We start from the raw sequence: 19,282 nt of genomic DNA, 5'->3' as shown, positions 1-19,282 counted from the left end.
ATAATTATTGCTAAACACATTCAACCGGACTCATTCAGTGCAAGTTAAATTTTCCTCTTAGTCCTTTTTAAAAACTCCCAGATGATTTGTTTAATTTTAAAATTTCTACGAGACAAATATAAAAGAGAAGCATTATTTTGTGGGAAAGGTATTTCTTCTTGAACCAGATTGTTCATCAAAAACTTAATTGCAACATCATTATGTTTGCATCCAAACAACCAATGATTAATATCGTCAACATATCCATTGCAATCGCAAAGATCTGATTCGGATAGGTTAAATCTATAGAGGTATGACTTGACAGTGGCATGATTAAAGAGACATCTAATAAACATGGCATATATATTTCTATTGGGATAACTTCTGATAGCAAAAGGCTATTTTAAAATGTTATTTTATGCGTTTTTACAATGATTTGGTGTTTATTTAAACAAATTTGCATTTTCTATCGTAAAGTATCAATGAAAAACATAATATTTTGATATATTTAAGGGACTTAAAAATGTCATTATATGGCATTATAACAAGTTATTTTGATTTAAAACAAGTTTTTGATCAAATTTTATAGTGTAGAAAACGTTAAAATACATTTCACTCCATTCCCAAAATCCATCATAATCGATTTTGCTGAAAATTTGCCCACAGATAACCAAAACAGAGGACTTTAAGTTTTGAATTATATTACAATACCAAAAAAGTTACATGCAGTAATATCAGACTCAAAAGTATATGAGTCCAGTCGGCATAGCATTTGACCTTGCATGCCGAGCTGCCCAAAATTTTATTTTTCTAATCTTTAGGGGATTCAATAGTAGCCTAAATTTAAAATCACGAATGAATTCCTCCGTTATGTTATAGTCGCCATCTTGATTTTAAAGGAGAACCCTGTTTTGCTCAATATCTCCGCCATTTTTTAACTTTTTGTTATTACTTTGTATTGTATTATTTGTATTATTTTGTATTTACAATTATTACAATTTCCTTTTAACAATTTTTGTCGTGAGGTCGATATTTTCGAGCTAATTGTACTTACAGTAGACGCCTATATTTTTGACTATGATATTGCATGTAACTATTTTGGTATTGTAATATAATTCAAATCCTTCTCACCACTTAAAGTCCTATGTTTTGGCTACCTGTGGGCAAATTTTTTAGCCAAATCGATTATAATGAATTTTGGGAATGGAGAAAAATGTAAAAAACGGTATTTTAACGTTTTCTACACTATAAAATTTGATCAAAAACTTGTTTTGAATCAAAGTAACTTGTTATAATGCCATATAATGACATTTTTGAGTCCCTTCTATTAAAATATTATGTTTTACATTGATACGTCACGATAGAAAATGCAAATTTGTTTAAATAAACACCAAATCACTGTAAAATCGCATAAAATAACATTTTGAAAAAAAAAGAAGATTTTTTGACCTTAAATATCTTATTTTTACGCCCCGTAGAAGCTATATACCAATTTTCAGACAAATCGGAGATCCAAAATTTCTTTTGCTCCAAAATTGAGTGATTTGAAATGGAATCACCCATATACCAATCTGCAATTGCTTTTTCTTTTGCCTCTTATTATTCTTAATGTATTTGCCTAAGTTGTTCTGTGGTTCTAACTTATACGATACAAAAATAAAGATTACTGAATTTAAGAAATAAGTAGTCCTATATTTTTTAGATTCTGTCAACTTTCCGAATTTCGTATCATCATCTTTACGGTACAGTTGCTGTGCTAAGGATTGTAAATACATTTGTCCTGAAGAGGAAAACCTGCGCCATCATTTTACGGTACTTCATAATCAAGAACTTCAATTTACCTGTGTTCATTGTAAAATCAATTTGAACGCTGATGCCAATGATGTAATTAATCATCTGAACCTGCATGGCTCACAGTTATATAAATGCCAATATTGTCACTATCTCCACAATCTTAAAGATGGCGTCGAAAGACATATTAAGGATAAACACGCAGGTTTTCCATTTAGAGTTATGGCGTTAAGGTGCTTAGAATCACAACCGACAGTTGTTGAAGGTAATGCGGAGAATGATCCAATATCTGTTACTGTTACAAGCTTATTGGACATTACTCCAATCAGGGAGGACACTATTCCAATCAGGGAGGACACTATTCCAATCAGGGAGGACACTAATCCAATCAGAGAAGGCACTACTCCAACCAGAGAGGACACTACTCCAATCATAGAAGACTCTACTCCAATCATAGAAGACTCTACAAATGCTCGACCTGTGAGGTAAGTTATTAAGAGCGTAAGCGCAAATGTTTACATGTTTAAATGTTATATATCACTGTAATAATGTTGTTACTAGACAGGTAAATGTCATTTGTGTACCGGGTACAACAATCATACTGTGTTTTTTTCTCAAAGTTATGAACATCCTGTGGAATATTCACTTTATACAGTAGAACCTCGGTATAACGAATCTGAAGGGTCCGAAAAAAAATTTGTTATATCGGGAATTTTTCAATAACGGGGTTCTTTATATCGAGGTTAAATGCGGCCAATATTCGTTAAAAAGGGCTTCTTAAAGCCGAATTTAAACCTCTATATAACGAATTTCTCATCGCTTAACCCAGTCAAAAAGCCCTGTCTCATCTGCATTGTATCCACGGGTCAAGTCTGTCAATTTAGCTTTCCAATCTTCGCAAGATACATCATCCACGGCAGCACTTTTGCCACAAACTTTTTTGAAACTAATTTCGTGCCTCTTTTTGAACCGATCCAAACAGCCATTACTGGCTCGAAAGTCTGCGTGCCCTAATTGTTCTGCAAACTGGTGAGCCTTTTCTTGGAGCATGGAACCTCCAACGGGTATATTTTTATCCCGGCACTGTTTAAACCACTTAATAACAGCTTCTTCGACATCCTGTAGCTCACCTTTCACCAGGGGAATGGGGGGCGGGAAGCAGGTCTGATTGTGGGTTGCGTGCTTTATATAGGGGTTTGCTGCACTCAATATTCATTATACAGGGGTTTTAATTTATCTCCGCAAATCGTAAAAATTCGTTATATCGAGGGTTAAAATCGGCCTCCTTTATTCAGATGGACTTACCCAAGTTTTTTTTATGTATGTTGACCCGTAGAACACGAATTTTTTGGGTAACAGTTGATCCGGATGACGATAAGATTGTTATAAACAAATAACTTGAGGAATCACATAACAGCGATTTTTCGCAAAACAAAACATTTTTTTGTATTTTTTGGGTCATTCTAAGCAAAAAATGTTCTTACAGGTTTTTCGTATAATGCATAGTTTTCGATATAAACGCGGTTAGACTTTTAAAAAATCGAAAAATTGCAATTTTTGAACCCGAATAACTTTTGATTAAAAAATAAAATAGCAATTCTGCTTACCGCATTTAAAAGTTCAAGTCAAATTATATCGGTTTTGATTATTTTTATTGTTAAAAATTAATTTTTTTATTATTAAACAAAGCTATAAACACATAGTGCTTGAATGATGTTTTCAATGAATTTCTCATTTAAAATCGAACGAGTAGGCGCGCATACCTACAGACAATTTCTACGTAGATTACGAACATTAAAACGCATGCATTGGGCACGGAAAACACTATGTGTTTATAGCTTTGCTTAACAATAAAAAAATTAATTTTTAGCAATACAAATAAACTGCTCGTCAAAAGTTAGGGATATAGAAAATTCTGCTGATTTTCATAGAGTTGATTTTTTCGCGAACAGACGGATTCCACTATTTTTTTTTATTTTAGCATTTTCTTTAGCATTTACACAGTTGTGCAAAGGTTTACTCAAACTTATTTTTTGTGCTTATACCGGGTGGAAGAAAAAAAAAATGTTTTTCATGTGTTAAGTTTGAGACACCCTGTAGGGAGAACGAGGTACAAATGTGAGTATACATCAGAATAATATTGTAGTCTTATGTTTTGTGAACATGCTGTGGTTTGAATGTCCCTGATATCTTTAGAAACAAAAAAATAGACGGTTTTGTAATTTAACATGTGTTTTAACCTAAACAAAAGTTTGAGACACATATTGTAGGGAGAAAAAGGCACAAATGTGAGTATACGCCAATATTATGTTGTAGTCTCATATTTTTTGAATATTTTATTTTTTTAATTTCTCTGATATCTTTAATAACAAAGAAACTAGACGGTATTACTCTTTAATATGTTTTTCTATGTTTCACATGTGTGATGTGACGCATGTCAACAGTTAAAACACATATTAAAGAGTAATATCGTCTAGTTTCTTTGTTATTAAAGATATCAGAGAAATTAAAAAAATTAAATATTCACAAAATATGAGACTACAACAAAATATCGAGGATTACTCACCTTTGTGCCTTTTTCTCCCTACAAGGTGTCTCAAACTTTTGTTTCGGTTAAAACACATGTTAAATTACAAAACCGTCTATTTTTTTTTATTTCTAAAGATATCAGGGAGATTCAAAAAACAAAATGTTCACAAAACGTAAGACTACAATACGATTTAGATATATACTCCCATTTGTTCATCGTCCTCCCTACAGGGCGTCTCAAACTTAACATAAGAAAAACATTTCTTTTCTTCCACCCGGTATAAGTACAAAAAAAAGTTTGAGTATACCTTTGCATAACTGTGTAAATACTAAAGAAAACTCTAAAATAATAAAAAAAAATTAGCGGAATCCGTTAATCTGTTCTCGAAAAAATCTACTATAAAAATTGAGCAGAATTTTCTATATCCCTAACTTTTGACGAGCAGTTTAATCAAAACCGATAGAATTTGACAACTTTCCAATGCGGTAAGCAGAATGGCTATTTTATTTTTTAATCAAAAGTTATTGGGTTCAAAAATTGCAATTTTTCGATTTTTTGAAAGTTCAACCGCGTTTATCTCGAAAACTATGCATCCTACGAAAAAACTTGTAAGAACATTTTTTGCTTAGAATCACCCAAAAAATACAAAAAAAAGTTTTGTTTTGCGAAAAATCTCTGTTACGTAATTCCTCGAGTTCTTTATTTATAACAATCTTATCGACATCCGGATCAACTGTTACCCAAAAAATTCGTGTTCTACAGGTCAAAATACATGGGTAAAAAACTTGGGTAAGTCCATCTGAATTAAGGAGGCCGTTGTACCCCCCTGGCGACAGGACTAAGATGTCTAATATATTTTATTATTTTCTAGACCTAGTATGCTGTTTGATGAATCATCGTCTATTCCTACGGAGAGCTTGCAGCAGGAAACAGAGATATCTACACCTACGCATTCAAGAAATATTACTTCTCAAGAATCACCAACTCCTATGGATACTTTATCATCTACGAAATCTATCATTATCGATGACATGATTGATCGAATAAATCAAATAATGAGGACTGATGTAAATGATGCTATTAATATTTCTAATGTAGAAAATTTGGCCGTTAAGCCAAAACAGAAAGATGTCCAGGACGTACCGCATGAAGAATCTATCTCTTCTTTGCTTAAAAGATTTCATGAGTCACGACTGGAGTTTTTCAGATCTACAGTTATACCTTCGAAAATAATGACTCCTTACATCAAGGAGATGGCAGATAGTTTAGAAAACCCACTTTATGCAGAATCTGACGAATCTGAGGATCTGATTGACCGAATAAATAAATTAATGAGATCTGATGTAAGCGATATCATTATTCTCTCTGACGATGAAGATGATGATATCAAAGATATTAATATGAATGAAAATATTGGTACCGAAGATGAATTTGGCCAACAGAGTTTGATAAAATCATTCGGCAAGTTCGGTCTCCCTTTCGTAAAGCAACTGAAATGTCCCAAATGTAACAATTTTAAATCCAGACGCATGTCTGATTTTATTTTCCATGTTTTTCGAGAAAACGAAACCAACAGATTTGGTTGTAATATATGTTCTGCTGTGAGTATTACATACAGTTGTATGTATAAACATGTACAGACGCTGCATAAACCATTCGATGCTAGTAATATAATTTCTTTACCTAAAAATCCACGATTAGAAGTATGGTTACAAATATTACTCAGAACACAGTGTGCTGCGATTATTGGTAGTTCAGCCATGCCTCAAGAAATTTCTCCGGACAATAGTCTTAACAAAATGTTATGTCGACTCTGCTATAAATGGTAAGTGCTTCTTGTTCTTTTTGTTTTTTTTGGGATTTCGAATATGTAAGCATTTACCCAACACACGTAAGGTTATGCCACGTTATGCGTGTCTTGCTCGAAGGGATAACCAGTGATCAAATCAACTTCTGTTTGATTTTCTGTCGTTTTTCCTTATTCCTATTATAATAATAGAGGGAAAGAAAGTGTTACATACATTTAAGGTTAACTTAGACTTTTCTCGTTTGTAGGTAGCTTCCAAACATTTTCACATAAATATTGAATGGGTTGCATGTGTGAGTCCATACTAGGTAAGTAATGAAATAACAGACGTTCTCACAGTCATTTATTTACATTGGACGACCGGTTTCGCTGTCTACAATCTGCACAGCATCTTCAGATCCCCGGTAAAAGTAAATTACATGCCTACAAAGTACAAAAGTTGCCAATTCTGGTTTTTTGTACTTTGTAGCGTGAAATTTACTTTTACCGTCGACCTGAAGATGCTGTGCAGATTGTAGATAGCGAAACCGGTCGTCACATGTAAATAAATTATTGTGAAAATGTCCGTTGTTTCATTACTCACTTATTCTCATACAAATTTACGGGTAGTGTTACCTTCGGTTAGGAGTAAAGATTTTAACATCCTGCCAGTCTATTTGCTTTTTGTACTTGATTTCTCACTTCTTTGTCCAGGTTTCCGTAACTTGGCAATGTAATTCCAAGTTATTTTATTTCTATTGCTTATTCAATACTGATACCATCAATTTCTATTTCACATCTGATTGGTTCTTTACTGATTATTATTGTTTTTTTGTCATATTTAGTTCTTTAGCTCTCATGTTAAATCTGTGGACTAATCTTTGCAGACTATCTTCAACTTGGACTATAAATATTGCGTCGTCTGCGTAACAGGGTATTTTAAAACGTTTTTATATACTTGGCTTGGTTGTTGTCACGGTCTCCGCAAATTTTGTAATCCATTTTAAAAATAGTTCTAGGCTACCTAGGTACGTGACATTTTCAGAATAGCTTAGAACTAGCTAACAATGCAATATTTAACTGCTATTATACAGGGTGATTGATTAGTGGGGTAAAGCTCCGTAGATGCGTTATAGTAATGGATATCGATAAAAGTTAATAACAAAAATTGTAGCCAACTTGGAACTTCACATTACAAAATTAGTTAGAATGTTACAGGGTGTTCGATAACATAGTGGCAGATCAATGTTTTGTTTTTTTTTTAAATAGAACACCCTGTATTTTATTTTATATTCAAAATATTCTTAACTTCTCCATTACAAAAATATAAAGGTTTAGTATGTTATACAGTGTATTTACAAAGTTATAACCAATTTTATATGACCATCGTAACAAGTTTAACTCCCTGTATAAATAAAAATAAGCACAACGGCAATAGTTTATTGATACCATATTTTTTTAGTTATTGTGAAAATTTTCATAAATGATCGATATTGCTAATTTTCATTATATTGAATACAGGGTGAGTCAAAACGTAAGTACATTAGTTTCTCAGTAATTTTAAATGAAACACCCTGTATTTTATGTAACATTCCCTATGCCTAAATTTATTAGTTTTCGAGATATTTTCATTTTTCAGAGCAAATTATTAATTACGGGTCTAAATCTATCCAAATTTTAGGTAAGCCATGACTGAATTGTCTAAAACTGACAATTTACGATTACTGATTATCAATCTGTAATCAAAGTTGGCTACAATTTTTGTTATTAACTTTTATTGCTATCTATTACTATACCAGATCTACGGAGCTTTACCCCACTAATCAATCAAACTGTAAATCACCCTGACTTTTTTTATTTCAAACTATTTTAAAAATAATAATAATAAATGATGGTTTTGCTTGTTTTAGGCACTGTTTCTACCCTTTCAGGCGTCATCAGTAGCTTTCGAAAGTATGCCCACCTCTGAACCGAAAAACAGCTCCACCATCATTTTAAAGGGAATCTGAAAAATAATTCAAATTTCCCATCAGACGCGATACAGCGACATCTCTTAACAAATTGAAGAGTCTCAGATGCAGAATCCACCAATTTAATAAAATTAAAATGGTAAATAGTCATTTAAACCTGAGATTTTTCGCGTTGAAAGTTCTTGCTGGTACATCCTTAATCTGCGACTTTTTCAATTAATAAGACAGCAGACGACGAATATAGAAAACGAAAGGGAAACGATCACATTTCGCTTTCATTCGTCTAGGAAAAACGGACAGCAGAGGAACTTTCAGTACTCAAATCCGAGTAAAGGAAATAAAAATAAATGATGGTTTTGCTTGTTTTCGATTCAGAGGTTATAGTTTCGATAGTTTTCTATATTCGTCGTCTGCTGTCTTATTAATTGAAAAAGTCGCAGATTAAGGATGTACCAGTAAGAACTTTCAAACACGAAAAATCTCAGTTTTAAAATACTATCTACCATTTTAATTTATTAAATTGGTGGATTCTGCATCTGAGATTCTTCAATTTTTTAGTAGATGTCGCTGTATCGCGTCTGATGGGAAATTTGAATTATTTTTCAGATTCCCTTTAAAATGATGGTGGAGCTGTTTTTCGGTTCAGAGGTGGGCACACTTTCGAAAGCTACTGATGACGCCTGAAAGGGTAGAAACAGTGCCTGTCTAGCTGGTGTGCAACCCCCTGAATCGAAAACAAGCAAAACCATCATTTATTATTTTTATTTCCTTTACTCGGATTTGAGTACTGAAAGTTCCTCTGCTGTCCGTTTTTCCTAGACGAATGAAAGCGAAATGTGATCGTTTCCCTTTCGTTTTCTATATTCGTCGTCTGCTGTCTTATTAATTGAAAAAGTCGCAGATTAAGGATGTACCAGTAAGAACTTTCAAACACGAAAAATCTCAGTTTTAAAATACTATCTACCATTTTAATTTATTAAATTGGTGGATTCTGCATCTGAGATTCTTCAATTTTTTAGTAGATGTCGCTGTATCGCGTCTGATGGGAAATTTGAATTATTTTTCAGATTCCCTTTAAAATGATGGTGGAGCTGTTTTTCGGTTCAGAGGTGGGCACACTTTCGAAAGCTACTGATGACGCCTGAAAGGGTAGAAACAGTGCCTGTCTAGCTGGTGTGCAACCCTCTGAATCGAAAACAAACAAAACCATCATTTATTATTTTTATTTCCTTTACTCGGATTTGAGTACTGAAAGTTCCTCTGCTGTCCGTTTTTCCTAGACGAATGAAAGCAAAATGTGATCGTTTCCCTTTCGTTTTCTATATTCGTCGTCTGCTGTCTTATTAATTGAAAAAGTCGCAGATTAAGGATGTACCAGTAAGAACTTTCAAACACGAAAAATCTCAGTTTTAAAATACTATCTACCATTTTAATTTATTAAATTGGTGGATTCTGCATCTGAGATTCTTCAATTTTTTATTTTAAAAATGTTACTAATGCAATGATATTTCAATAAATCGATATCTACAAATTGATGGTGGGTCAGTGGCATTAGACTGCAGATCGAGAGTTCCCTAGTTCTAACAGGGCTGTTGCGTGTCTTTTTTTAATTTGTTTAATAAATAATTAACAGTTGATATACTTAAAATTCATATTTTATAAGTTAATTATTATATAAATATTATATATACCATTTTAAACAACCGTGGTATTATAAAAAGTACTTTTTTTATTATAGTGTAATTTTTGCAATTTTAAGCATTTTATATCGTCAAATTATTTTATATTATCTTCTATAAATAATAAAAACGTTTTCATATAAAAAAGTTATTTTTTATAACAGTGTAATTATTTACTTCTGTGTTTCCCATTCTGTATCTTCTTTGTTTAGTGATGCTTTTTATTGATTAAATTAAAGAGAATAGGACCCAATGAGTCTCCCTGTCTTATTCCGCTGCCTATGTCTATAGGTTCTGTCAGTTGTTCATGCATTCTGACTTCCATTTTGTTCTTTTGGTAGATTGTTTTCAATCTGTTAATGATATCTAGGGGGACTTCTCTATTATACAGAAGATGGATTATATCTTTGAGTCTCACTCTGTCAAATGCTTTCTTCAAGTCCATTAGACATAAAATACTGGTCTATTATACTCTAGTGATTTCTAAGTAATTTGCTTTATGACGAATATTGCATCTGTACACGATCTTCCAGTACGAAAACCTTGTTGTTCATCTGCTAAACTTATCCTCTGATTCATTACGTCTTGTAAGATTTTAGTTGTAAGTTTTAGGGTACTATTTAACAAGTTGATACCTCTGTAGTTTTCTGGCTGCTTTTTATGTCTTTTTGGATAGTAGAATTAGTTCGCTCGTTCTCCGTTCTTCCGGTATTATATTGTGTTTTACGATTTTGTAAATTATTCTTGTCATTACTGTTTCACAATATTTCAGTAATTCGTTTGGTATTCCGTCTTTACCTGCAGCTTTTCTGTTCTTCAACTTTTCGAAGTGATTTTCGAACTTCCTTTGTACGTATGTTAACATCTTCATTTGTGTGTAATTTTTGGTGTTTCCGGTTCTAACGTCATTTGTTCTGCCTCTGCATAGAGCTTAGTCAATCCATGTATCCTTTTTTATGTGTTTTGGTTCTATCTGTTCTTTGACGTCTTATAAATCGCCATACTTCCTTTTGCAGACCATAAAAATCATGTTCCATTTCTCTCGAAAAAAGTTCTCGTAAATTTATGATTCAAGAGTATATTATATGCTTTAGGGAGTTGATGTAAATAGCATATAATTTTTAGGTTCAAATCTGAAGACGAAAACGAACACATAATGTTCCACTGGACATCTCTACCATTTAAATGCAGCGATTGTAGATTTGAAGCGTACACACGAGATCATGTGCTCCAGCATCATATTGCTGCATCCCACGGAACAGGAGCTTCTATAATCGAAGCTGGTCCAACCGTCGCCAATGAACTTGAGTATTTTGATTTTTTGGACACGAGAAAAGTCGAAGAGGAAAGTTCAAATTTGACGGCATAGTTAGTAGCGATCCAAAAATTGGTTGTTTTTGTTACTTTATTATCTTTTATTATTTAGGTTGTTATAGATGTATGTACATGAATAAACAAGCAAAATTAAGTATTACTAATTAAGTATTACTATGGTTGGGACAGTATAAAAACCGTTGCACGTCATTATCTACGTCAGAGGTCTCAGTTGACATTGTTGCCAAATTACAAAAATTCCTGAATTAATTTTAAATCAAATATATCACATAATTATTGCAGAAGTGGATTATAACGAAACAAATTAATGTTCTGTATATAAATAAAAAAAAACATTAGAAATAGAAAACAAGAATTAAGTAATAATCTTATGTTAAAGTTAATAATAAAAGCAATAAATATAACACTTACAGTAAATAATAAAAACAAATCAACACCGCAACTGTCAAATAAGTGTTACCAATTTAAGCCAAAATGTCACCTTCGTTCGATCGCAGTTAAATTGTGATCCGAACAAATGTGCTTTATAAAAACGTTTTATATTCCACTTATACAAATTAAGTGAAACAAGATATGGTAAATTTCTTTAAGTTTACATTGATAGAAAGTGGCTGTAATTCCAGTGTACTTGGATAAACGATTCTAAAAAGTACATACCTACGACTTAACATTTTGTGTTGGTATCATGTGACGTCACTTGCTATGACGCGGATGACGTACAACGGTTTTTAACTGTACGAACCATATATAAATCTGATTGTGAGAAAGTACAAAACAAAAAGAAAATGTTGAAGATACTATTTTTTGAAATATGTTAATAATTTACACAATTTTTCTAAGGATTTTACTAGGTTTAGTTTACTAAAACTTTCGAAATAGTGTCTCTTGGAAGTATATTCAAATTCATAGTCCAGGGCGAATCTGTTTTGAGATGGACGTTGAGAGGTGACTCATATTTTTCCATAAATTGCTTGGAATTAACTCATATAATAATAATTGAGGTATCCTCCCACTCAAAAAGTTCCGGAACGTTGTTTAAAATGTCAAAAATTGAAGGAAAAATTCGTTTTTTGATTATAACTTTAAAAGTATTCACTTCAGAGAAAAATTACACTAACATAAAAGTTGCGTAATTAAATTTACTACAATATACGATTGGTTAAAACTTTTAAAAGTTGTCACCTTATTGCCAAATAGAAATAATTGCGAAAAAACCATAAAAACACAAGTATTTGCATTTTACGTTTTTCAACCATTTATGCTACACTTAGGACCTTCATGTTATACCCAAAAAAACATTATGGTATAATACAACAATACTGTAAATTTGATTAAGATTGGTTTAATAGATTTTGCAAAATAAATTTTTAAATCCAGGTTTCGCAAAAAATAATCATTTTTTTCAAAATGTTGCAGGACTGAAAATAAAGCAGATAGCAAGTTGAAAAATTGTTTACATATAGAAGAATACTGTACCTTTCATTTGCAATTTGTAAAATTAAAATCGATTAACTACCACGGCGTCAAGAATTTTTTTAAATAAAAATTAATTTTTGGTGCTACGCGCAGGACAGTGGTGTTCGATTCACACAAGTTCATTTCCACCAAAATTTCTTTAAATGTTTATATAATATATTATTTTCTAACTCTATATTTTGTTGTATTTTAATATTTTAATTCCACAAAAATCAAACTAATTTGATTATTATTTGTGAAATATTGTTTAAACAATTGAATATGTTTAAAAATAATAAACTTTTTCCGCAAATCGCCAGGAAATTTTGACATTCGTGTCAAAATTTCTTGAAGAAAAAGTCAGGACTTCCTTACTGTAAGGAAATGATATTTCCGTACAGTTGTTAGTGTTCTACATAAATGATAGAAAATTATTAATAATCCATAAAACGTCTGTATGCATTTTCGTACTTTTCTCTTGATTTCTTTGGCAATAATTCTAATGAAGCAGTATTCACTGCCTCAACCAGCTCTGGAGGAGTCCCAGGAATGGAAATTTCATCATCACTTATCATTTTACTTTCGAGAACACCAGCAATTAAATTTATAAGCGTCAAGTTTGACAATTTAAAAAAAAAAAAACCTCAATACGTTTCCATAGTAACCCAAGTAATTTTATTAGGAATTTCAAAGCACCATTTATTTGGGAATAAAATTATCGCGTTTTTTTTAAATCAATCAATATCTGTCGAATTTTAAACGATTTGCGGAAAAATAGTATGTTTACCTCGTAGGAAAAGCCACATTCCTGGACTCTGTGTTGCTAAGTCTCGGCTTGCGCCTCGACTTAGCAATCTTCACAGTCGTCCAGGAATGTTAAGCTTTTCCTACCCGGTAAACAATGTACTATTATTCTCTAAGAAGGACAAAGTATGTGTTTTTATTTTGCAATAAACAAATTTATTTATCTATATCGAAATGTACTAAAAATTACAATTTATCAATCATTATCAAAGGTTATTGAAATGCTCAATCAGAGCAAACGTATCCGCTGTCCTGCGCGTAGCACCAAAAATTAATGTTTATTTAAAAAAAATCCTGACGCTGTAGTAGCTAACCGATTTTAATTTTAAAAATTGCAAATTAAAGGTACAGTATTATTCTATATGTTAAAAAAAAACAACTTACTGTCTGCTTTATTTTCAGTCCTGTAACATTTAAAAAAATGAATTTTTTTTGCGAAAGCTGCATTAAAAAATATGTTAAACTGATCTTAATTAAATTTAGAGTGTTGTTTTATTATATCATAAAGTTTTTGTGGGTAAAATATGAAGGTCCTAAGTGCAGCATAAATGGTTGAAAAACGTAAAATGCGAATACTTGTTTTTTTTATGGTTTTTTCGCAATTATTGCTATTTTGCAATAAGGGTGACAATTTTTTATATTTGTGCAAGTTTTCTCGGAAATGAATACTTCTAAAGTTATAATCAAAAAACTAAGAAAAAAATCGAATTTTTGCTTCTTTTTTTGATATTTTGATTATTTAAACAATGTTCCGGACCTTTTTGAGCAGAAGTATAACTCAAATATTATATGAGTTATTTCCAAGTATTTTCTGCAAAAAAATATGAGTCACCTCTCAACATCCAAATGTACTAATATCTTTACAGATGCGCCCTGGTCTATCATTCAGTTTTTGAATTAGCTTTTCGTATATCACATTCTTCAAAATTTTATCACAAAAATTTGAAGGATGTGATATTCATATCTTTATATCTTCCATATTTCGACAACTGACAACATGCAGTAATACACTTATACTCAATTTCTCTATTACATTATAAATTTGCCCATTTTAAAGAAACACATGTTTTACAGCACATGTTTATAAGAACACATGTTAATAACATGGTGCAACATTTGCGCAAGACTACTAGAATTAATTTCAAATTTTAGACTTTATTAGAAATAATTTCAAACGCATTTGCCACAAATGTATTTGAAATAAAATCAGACACTGTACTACTGTCGGTAGAATAACCTTGAATTGGCAATTTTATCGCAAATGTATATTACAAATTCGATTGTTGTCAAGCAACCATAGATAGGTTTAAAGAGGTTTGGCCTATTCCTCTGCGACCTTTTCAGATCTGTTGTGGTCTTTTAATCATAGATTACATTCTCTAGCCTGACACTTTAATCTTTAAAAGGTCTAATAGCTTCTAGACTAAACCTTCCATGTAACTATTTGCGGGTGGATTTTTTTCTCGTAATGTAAATCTGTTTCTTCTTCCAGGTGACAATCTGCACAGGTCATCATCTGACAATCCCATCAGCTTGAAGTGCCTATTCAGCTTACAGTGCCCTGTTAGCAGACACACTATGGCTTTGACTGTTTCCCTGTCTTTGCTTATTAGGTATGTCGTAAAATTTGGCGAATCCCAAGTAGCACAATAAAACATTTTAGTTTTATTTAAGGTTTATAAAGGTTTTATTGTGGTAAATAAGAAGATAATGGTTTTAAAGTTACCTTGTAGATATACTGCCAGAACTTTAAAACTGTTAAGCATTTGTCACTAGTTTTAAAGTATCTAATAAGAGTATCAAATAAGACTAATTAATCTTAATAGATAATTTGTCTTATTGTAGTTTTAAAATGGTTTGTTCTCAGTTCACTTTAAAACTAATCAGTTTTATGAAGAACATCCGAACTGTTTGGTTTTATTAGATTCTAATTCGTGACCTTTTAGTTTTATTGCAGTTTTAAAGATTCTCCTAATATGACTAATAAAACCTATTATTAAATTGATCTCAAGACTATTATGTCAGTAAAACATATGCCCTTAAACTATTTTTTAGTTTTCTTTAAAGTTGCTTTTTTAAAAGCGATTATTAGGCTGTATTAAAACCAAACGCTCTTAACTGAATCAATTTGATTGTAGTAAAGACTAAACTATGCTTCTTGTTAGAAACAATAAAACTAAACTCATCCCCTCTTCTTTCATGTCCACAATGGTCGGCCGTTTTAGAGCGACACAGTGGTGTAGTGTGTTGTAAAAAGTTGAAGTACAGTTGTATGAAAGAAATAAATCGGAAGTACTTAAAATATCAACAAACTGGTCAATACGGCTTATTTTTTAAAGAATACAACACACACAGCACTACGGCGCCTCGATTTGAAGGTTTGACTCACATTAAAATTGAGTGGCATTATTGACAGCAACATTAAAACTAAATGGTTTTAATTCCAAGGTAACCTTGCTTTTATGTAGGATAGAGGCTCTTCGAAAGGCATAAAATAAAACCATTTGATCTTAACAATTCTCTGTCGATAGACTAAATAGTTATATTTGGTTTTTGGCCATATTGCTTTCTGGAGATGCTGACAGCCATGATAGATTACAATATAAGGCTTACATAAAAATTATAAATAAGCGACTTAAAGACATAAATTCGATTTATTTTAACATTAAAACATTAAAATTGTAGATAAAATTATTTTTCTTTCAAATTAATATTTTTCGGATTTAAATTGTTCTATTATTATTATTTTTTAATCGCCAAAAGTCAGATATTTTAGGGCGCATGAGTTATTTATACGTATTTTTGTTAACATTATCAATAAAGTTGGGCGCGCAAGTGTTTTTCTACCTTGACAGTCCGAAATAACCAAGTACTTTTTATTATTTTATGGTTGCAAATACGTATCTACCTGTCATAACACATGTAAATATTTGTTGGCCTATATGGAGTATATGGGTTTAAAGAATCGTTTAATATGGCAAATTGTCTTTAAAAGTCTCCATTTAAGAAACCTTTTTAAGTTTGCTATAAAACTGCATGAACTTAAACTGTCTTTTAACGTGGTTTTAAAAGCACCTTCACAGCAGCTTTAAAACCAGTTGCTTAGGAAAACAAAGTTTTAAAAAGATTTTTATTTTTGGTTTTATTGACCTCTTTCAGTGTGGGCCCTTTTATGCTGAAAGCGGTTTTATTGTAACCTTAAGGTTTACTTAAAAACCAAATGGTTTTAATTTTAGTTTTATTCTACAGTTTTAAAGCATCCTTAAAAGACTTAATAAACCCGTTCGGTGCTATTTGGGATGTTCTGTGATGAACTGTTTTGCCTGTCTTTGTCCTGGTGAATTCCTCCACCATTCCAAAGATTTATAAGTTACCCACTTTCTTGTAGCCATTCTTGTAACTGCCTTTGCAACGCCGCAGAAGGGTTCCGGTCCAACGAATGGCGTTAATGAGCCTCGTTTGGCCATTTCATCTGCTTTTTCATTGCCCGTATGACACTTGTGCCCCGGTACCTAGAACACCGTAACCTTGCTACGGTCGTCTAGTTTATTTAGGGCACACACACACAGTCTCATACTAGCTTAGAATTGACCTCTACAGAATTGAGTGCCGTAAGTGCTGCCTGACGGTCGGTGAAGATGGCAATCTGCCTTTCTATTTGATGCCCATATTTCCGCCTGAAAAATTGTGACATCCTATGCAACCATACGTCAAACAACATCGAATTTGTAGAATTTATTTTTAAAACAAGCACTAGTGAAATTTGTGGCAAATGTCATTTTAAGTTTTATTTTTTAAACCGTTCTAAAAATTTCGTCAAACGGCTACATATTGGAATAACTTTACATGGCAGTTTTACATGGCGCTTACTAACACGTCGATGAGAAAAATCATACAACTCCCGTTGGTTTTTTAAGCTAGAGAACTAATAATTAATAAAATATTATTTTTGTGCAATACGCTTATTCCCTCCAAATTTTATAGGCCTGGATCCCGCGTACCAATAAAAAGTTTATTAATGTCCGACTCATATATTATTTGACAAATAATGACATGGTTTCGAACTCAGTTAAGCATGATATAATGCCCTAGGGCAATATTTTGAAAAATAACGCCCTAGTGTATTAAATTTAAATAAATAGTTAAATACTGTCAGGTTGACAGATATCAACCTAAGTAATACTATGGTTACCACAATTACAATACGACTATTACTAGTAAATGTACTTATTTGAAAACTAATTAATTCAAAATCCATTCAACTTTTTTGCATAAAGAATGATTTAGTCGGTCATTAAACGTTGAAGGCCCCACGGGTATTATAGATAATAACGCTTTCGGTCAACGTTTATCTTTCGGGCCAAAGGCCCTCGGTATATACACCATTCACCTCAAGCGTTATTATCCTTATAATACCCTTGGTACCTTAATAACTATAATAGCAAGCTGAAAATTTGTTAATAGCTTAATGGTGTCTAGTCGGACAAACTTTGATGTACGGGAACACTGGAACAGGGAAAGTTTTAGTTGTGGAACAGGTTACAGGTTTAGAACGTTAGACTACGAAAACGTCCCATATATTTTGTCGGGCAGAACTATAAATTGATTTGTTACCCTTTCATTAAACTCTCATACAAAAATCAGACTGCCATTTATCGCCTGTCATAATTCCTATCATTTGACATGTTCTAGTCGGACTTATTAAAATGGCCCAACATATCAGTCGGACAAACATTTTTCCATATATTATATAAAGTTTGTTATTGAATAAACTTAACAACCAGCTAGTTTTCACAATCATAATCTTGTCAGGATGACACGTTCCACAATTAAAGCTTCCCCTGTTCAAGTGTTCCCATACATCACAGTTTGTCGACTAGACATCGTTAAGCTATTAACAAATTTTCAGCGTGCTATTAATAAACTTTTTTTTGGTACACAGGATCCATGCCTATTAATAAAAAATCGTTTTTGTGCAATACATTTGTTCCTTCTTAACAACAACCATTACAATATGTTTGTTTTGAATCTGTTTTGTAATGGTTGTTCTTAACATCCGTTTCGTTGATTTTTTTATTTAGATTTTATCCCAATCAGACACATCAATGGCCTATACCTGAATGTGTCTGCAGCAAGTCTTCTAGTGCCTTTTACTTGCCATTTTGTTTTTAGTGATACTACTTTAATATTAATTTAATGATGATATTATTTATATGACGATCATATAAATACGAGTATGATATCAAAAGTATTAATACATGACAAATAATTAAAGTGTTTTTTTTAAGTTTACTGTTTGGATTTTAGCTATAACCAAAGATTTTTATTGTTCTCATTATTACGTGAGTGCTGTAAAGAACTGAGTAGATATGTTAACTTTTCGAACTATTATTTACAGTTATTACTATTATTAAGTTAAGTATTACATTAATCGTTTATATTTTTACTTTAATCATTTTATATTTTTTACATTAAAATTAAATGAAGTATATTGTTTGTTATTTTACTTTCCAAAGTTTCATGGCCACTGGGCTATACCTACATGGCGTATAATACTAGCAGTATGTAGCTCACAAGATATGAAGAGCCAATGTGGAATCAGATCCCATGCTGTCATGGCCAAAATAAAGATGAAATTAGCCAGAGACAAAAACTAAAAGATAAACAGAAAAATAAATAATACAATGTCGAAGCTCTTAAACAATAATCCAATTCACAGAAAGACTGAAAATAAACAGCAGCGCCCCAAAATGAGGAAACAGTAGTACTCTGGGCTAATTAGCAAAATACAAGGAAAAGTTATTTACCAGCAATTTTATTGCTGGAATCGAATCTTATGATGTATATATTAATAATATAGTTATGCAAAGTTAGGTCAACACCCAAATAAAAATTCACCGTAATTAAATTCTGCATAGAGACGTGTTTTTCCAGATTTGCTTCGACGAAAATT

General features: G+C 31.9%; 1 protein-coding gene across 2 annotated transcripts in view; it reads left to right on the top strand.

Annotated features, from left to right (window-relative positions):
* LOC114328438 (uncharacterized) overlaps nt 1–18,820 on the top strand; it is a 68,943-nt gene extending 50,123 nt beyond the window's left edge. Inside the window, exons 11-14 of one of the 2 annotated variants that reach the window (XM_050656503.1) lie at nt 1,682–2,255; nt 5,172–6,125; nt 10,861–11,103; nt 14,822–18,820. In XM_050656503.1, coding sequence (XP_050512460.1) covers nt 1,682–2,255; nt 5,172–6,125; nt 10,861–11,103; nt 14,822 — 1,772 coding nt within the window. In that variant the 3' untranslated portion in view covers nt 14,823–18,820. Of the gene's footprint in view, nt 1–1,681; nt 2,256–5,171; nt 6,126–10,860 lie in introns of both variants that reach the window. The other variant, XM_050656504.1, reaches the window with a different exon arrangement.
* The last annotated feature ends 462 nt before the right edge of the window (nt 18,821–19,282 follow it).

The sequence above is a fragment of the Diabrotica virgifera genome, chromosome 7 (assembly GCF_917563875.1).
Source record: "Diabrotica virgifera virgifera chromosome 7, PGI_DIABVI_V3a".
Taxonomy (NCBI): domain Eukaryota; kingdom Metazoa; phylum Arthropoda; class Insecta; order Coleoptera; family Chrysomelidae; genus Diabrotica; species Diabrotica virgifera.
The sequence above is the reverse complement of the archived record's forward strand: the minus strand, read 5'-3'. Positions and strand labels throughout refer to the sequence as shown.